The sequence below is a fragment of the Camellia sinensis genome, chromosome 10 (genome assembly GCF_055761805.1).
Source record: "Camellia sinensis isolate YWXY chromosome 10, ASM5576180v1, whole genome shotgun sequence".
In the NCBI taxonomy this organism is placed as follows: domain Eukaryota; kingdom Viridiplantae; phylum Streptophyta; class Magnoliopsida; order Ericales; family Theaceae; genus Camellia; species Camellia sinensis.
The window spans coordinates 181,825,657-181,830,864 of NC_138970.1; the positions used below are offsets into that span (position 1 = coordinate 181,825,657).

Here is a 5,208-nt window from a genome sequence, read left to right on the forward strand (position 1 = left end):
AATTCTATGCCTTAAATAGATTATGAACTTCTTTGGAGGTTATCAAGCAAAGAAAAAATATAACAAAATAGAATATATATTTATTCAAATATATTGTCACTTGCTACCAATTACAATAACTTAAACAGGAATAAAGAACTAAAAAAATGTAACAATCGACAGAAGAAAAGAAATGGAGATTAGAAAAGCTATCACTTTATCTACTCCTAGCAATTGCTAAATTAACTACTCTTAAATAGATTGCAAGGTGTGTGAATGGTTTTTGAGATAATCTTAGTTGTATCTCTGTTGATTTATTTATAAGTTCAATCATATGACACCAAGCAAGGTAATCAAATCTAATGATTTCCTCAACATCATTCATATCTCATGCTCATAGGAATCACTTTGCAGAGGCATCGTGCTTGACTTAATCTTGACTCTTTGATCTAAACAACTAACTTTTAAATGACTGCAATGGCTAATTTTTTTACCCTTTAGTTAACATGTCACATGTCACATGCCTAATACATCTATCATGCCATGTCAACATACTTATCGATAGAAATAATAATAATAATAATAATAACAAATGTGACCAATGTTATTTTTTAAAAATAATGTATGATTTTAATCGACAGAACATGATTAAATTTGATCATAATTAATACGTCACAATCGATTAAAAAAAATGCGATGTCAACCTAATATTTGTGTCGTTTCAATTTCATTTCAGATGATTATAATTCCCCACATCTCTAAGAAGCAAGAACTTTGATAATACTATTCGAACTATTGGAACTATCTTTGTAGGAACTTTCAGTCAACAAAAGAGGTTTGGTCCTTTACCTACTACTCATGCTATGACACTACAAAAAAATTGACTTTTTGCGGCGGTAAAATACCGTCGCTAATACTCCTAATGCCGTCGCTAATACTTTTTGCGACGGCAAAATGACTTTTTGCGACGGCAAGAGGGGGTCGCAACTGCAGGGGTTGCAAAAGAGTTTTTGCGACGGTAAGTGCCGTCGCTAATGTTTTGCGACGGCATTTTTTACCTTTTTGCGACGGCACCGTGCAGTCGCTAATAGTTTGAAATTTCTTGACTTTTTTGCGACGGCCATATTTTACCGTCGCTAAAAATGTTATTTGAGACGGCAAAAAATACCGTCGCTAATAGTCTTTTTTTAAAAAAAAAACACTATTTTTTGCGACGGTGTGGTGCCGTCGCAGAAAGTATAAAAAATATGAAATTTTCTATTTTTTGCGATAGTGTAATGCCGTTGCAAAAAATATTAAAAAATAATAAAATTTTTATTTTAAATAATAAAATTTCTATTTTTTGTGACAGTATAATGTCGTCGCAAAAAGTAAAACCTATAACAAAATTAATAAAAATATTAAAATTTTCTATTTTTTCCGACGGTGGTGCCGTCTCTCACTCTCTAAGAGCCGATTATTTACATTCCATTCACAAAAACATCATAACAGAAAATAAAAATAAAAATTGATCAAACCATCAAATTCAATATTTTACAAAGAATAATTAAACTGTACATGTTCATAAAAGCATATTTAAATTATAAAATTCACCCAAATCCTAAAAAAAAAAAAAATAATAAAATAAAATCTAAAATTCACCATTATTTTCCATTATTTAAAAAGGCCTACAATGAGAACTTTCGCTTTTAGAGATTATAGGGCAGCCCAAATCCAAGCATTCAAAACAAGCAATAAGTCTTTCGAAAGGAAAAAATATAAACATGTAGAGGATATTGCTGATCCTGTTGGTGGTGGTGCCGCCACTGAGTCACTGCTAACTCTGGTCTCGGTTGTTGAATTCAAGGCCGAGGCTGGCTGATCCTGCCCATTTCCCCCTTTGGTGAATGTTGTAGTTGAAGCCAATGGTGATGGCAATGGTAATGCAGCTCCAGAACTTGCTTTCTTCTCATCAACGCTGAGAACTGAGGTATTTGACTGGTCGACATTCAAGGCAGTGGTCGACTCTGAAATAGCTCTTGATTTAAACTTTGGTTTTTGCTTAAGAGCATGAATTCCAGTGTACAGTCTGTAAAGCGAGAAACACAACACAACCCGTAAATTCATGAGTAGAAATCCATACAAGGCACATATGACACAATCGTATACACCATATTTACTATCGTGAACGTGACATAATCTTCTAATGTGCTGAAACAATATAATATTTCTTTCAAAATCCAAACTTCATCAGAAGTAACCATTTTCTTCAAGGGAAACACCAATCTATTGCAAGAAACAATTTAACAATTCGGTGACACATGACCTTCGCCAGACAGAGAACCAGAGGGTATTAGCCCCCAACCAAACATTGGAAATTTCACAATTCAACTCTTGCTGACATGGCTGCTAACCAAGAGTAATGTTTAGCACTGTTCCATTTATATCTTCTTCATGACAAGTTAACCAAAACTCCATCTTAACTACGCATTTCCAATGATGAGGAAAACTTCACAACTATAGGAAGTAAGGCCAATATAGGAAACACAATAGCTGATTAAGGACCAAACATGGCAGATGACACCTTGGTCGGTCAAATAATTCAAGTGTTCAGCTCAATGTGTTCTAGGAAAAGCTACCGATACAACATCGCTACCTTGTGTGCCTGTTTTAGGACCGAAGGGGATTTAGTCCTAAAACAAGTGTTGAATCTAGAACAAAATTAAGGACCGAAGAAAAGCAACCACATAATGACCGCTGCTTTCTTTAAAGGCAGTTCTCATCCACATTTTTTGTATTTTTGTCATTTACTATAAAGTTAAGGTTATTTATGTCTACATACATAAATAAGGGCAAAATTGGGAATGACATGAAAATTTGTGATGATCTGATCAACATCTGTTAGTACTATTAATAGACAACTAACAGATGGGAAAAGTGAAATTCAAAATTGAACCTGAAGGGAGGTTAGTGTTTTTTTAGAAACGTCAAGGGAGGCTTCTATAATTGTCATAAACCTCAGGGGAGGTCAGTGTAATTTACCCTTTTAAATAACCTACCTTCATGATGGGTTCAGTCTTGATAACCACTGAGATCAATCACGCAGAAGTCTCACATTTTCAGAAAAATAAAAAATAAACAAATGACATAGTGGCAATGTATCACCTAGCATGCCTGGCATACTCCTCGTAATTTTCAAGCAACATCTTGCCAGCCTGCTCATTCAGAGCTGATTCTGGAAATGGTTCTATCAGTAGACACCTGACTACCTGTGATATATAACAAATATAAGAGCTTAATGAGAAGATAATCGGACCAGCACACAAGCCACGTGAATGCAAAAATCTCTAGAGGATTGATGGGTTCAACAAATTACTGGTCTCTGCATCAAAGTGAAACAAAACTAGTACTCTAAACTGCACATCAACTTACAATCAGAACATGTCGTAACCCAAGACTTGGATTCCAATCCTTTTTCAATGTGTTGACACAAATCTCACCATTTGTTGCAATGTTTGGATGAAAAATCTTAGTCAGAAAGTAACCTACAATAAAATTCACAGAGGATTCAACATATGGGAATGGATTGATGATGAATAATTTGTTCTTGAAAAGACAGAAATCTTAAAAACTGCAACAGGGCAGACTGAGAGCCAAGAATTTCACAGAGCATGCTAATCCATAAAGAGTGGACAACAAGATCATTTTAACCAACTGGCACAATTGCCCATGCTTCTCTAAATCCTTTTCAAATCTCCACTCCACCAACTATGGCCAAAACATTAACAAAATTCTTGAAGCCAAGCAAGCAATATTCAGAAAATATATGAAATTCCACTGCCATATACACTGGGAGACGGTGATAACGATACCATTCTGCCACCAGTCACAGAAGGGCTGGGGGATGCAAAAACTATATATAGATCCGCACGGTAAACTAATCATCACACAACTATATATACACCGGATCTAAAGACGCAGGCAAACAAAGAATCATCAAGTTGTGAGTAGTGAAGTATGAAATATAGAAAGGTTACTGACCATCAAAAAAATAGAGATAAGAATGAGAAAGGGAAAAAAGAACGAAATATAGAAAGATTAGATTGAAAGAAACAAAAGACATGTTATGAATGGTATATGATCACACTACATGAGTAAAAATCATGTCAAAAATGGCAGTCCTGCAACATATAATATATAATTTTTCTTTAAGTTCACACCTCAATCAATTTAAACTACTTACAGGCCAAAGGAAAGACAAATGTCACAACCTTTGGTGAAATAAATTCTCTTAACTCATAAGCCTCAACAAACCTTTGGGAGGGGAATGCGGGAAGTCATGAGACAATATCAATTTCATGCGGAAAACACCATTCTCGTAGGGAGTTCCAGCTGCAAGGTTGATATTTGGTCAGTCTAAAAAATAAATACCTTTAATGGTCATACAAGGTTTGAGTGAAAATAACATACCTGGGCCTTCAATGTCAGCATATATGATTGAAAAATCATCATCATTAACACCTACTTTAATGCCCTCCGGAGGAGTTTCATCAAGATTCTTCAACTTCTTCGCAAGTTGCTTAATGACGTTCGGTGGAAGATTTTCATTGGTTGCCTACCACAATAATCCAACAAGTAATGTTTGTGAGAATATTCCTTGATGTCAATTAATGAATTCTACAGACAGAAAAGCTTTGAATTTATATCCTTTTTGACTGAAAGGGATCTTAGTATTCATTGTACAACAAAGTGCTAAGTTTGGCACATATGCCCTAGTTGAGAAGTTTAGAACATGATGCAAAAGATGTCTATCACAAAACCAAGACATGTGTCACCATCCAACTCAAAAAAAAAAACAAAAAAATCCAATCAACCACAAAGCATTTTTAACTAACCACTGCAAAATGCAATAGATAATTCAAACATAGGTTTTACAGTCCAGCTCATTCAAGTTTAAACCTTCCATTACTCGTGCAATAACACATCACATTTCGGGGAAAAGAATAACTTGTGTGTGACTTGGGGAAAAAATATATATATATATATATATCTCTATATTACTCATAATATGATTGATGGTAGATAAGGAAAGTATTGAGAGAATTTATACCTTAAATAAGCACAAATAAACACGGTGTAATTGTATTAAACTTGTGTGTGACTTGTTGTACTTACCTATCTTTAAACTTTAAAGAAATGTTAGTATAATTTACTTTATATTTTTTTACACACAATTTTATAAAAATGTTT

The 5,208-nt window shown here is 34.2% G+C and overlaps 1 protein-coding gene across 1 annotated transcript; it reads right to left on the reverse strand.

The window, feature by feature from the left end:
* Nucleotides 1–1,649: 1,649 nt before the first annotated feature.
* LOC114283622 (ubiquitin-conjugating enzyme E2 22) lies at nt 1,650–4,924 on the reverse strand. Its single transcript, XM_082890681.1, is given in 6 exon segments — nt 1,650–2,047; nt 3,124–3,227; nt 3,391–3,503; nt 4,273–4,350; nt 4,429–4,614; nt 4,918–4,924. Coding segments are annotated over 6 exon segments (861 nt in total). The 3' UTR covers nt 1,650–1,674.
* Nucleotides 4,925–5,208: the final 284 nt, after the last annotated feature.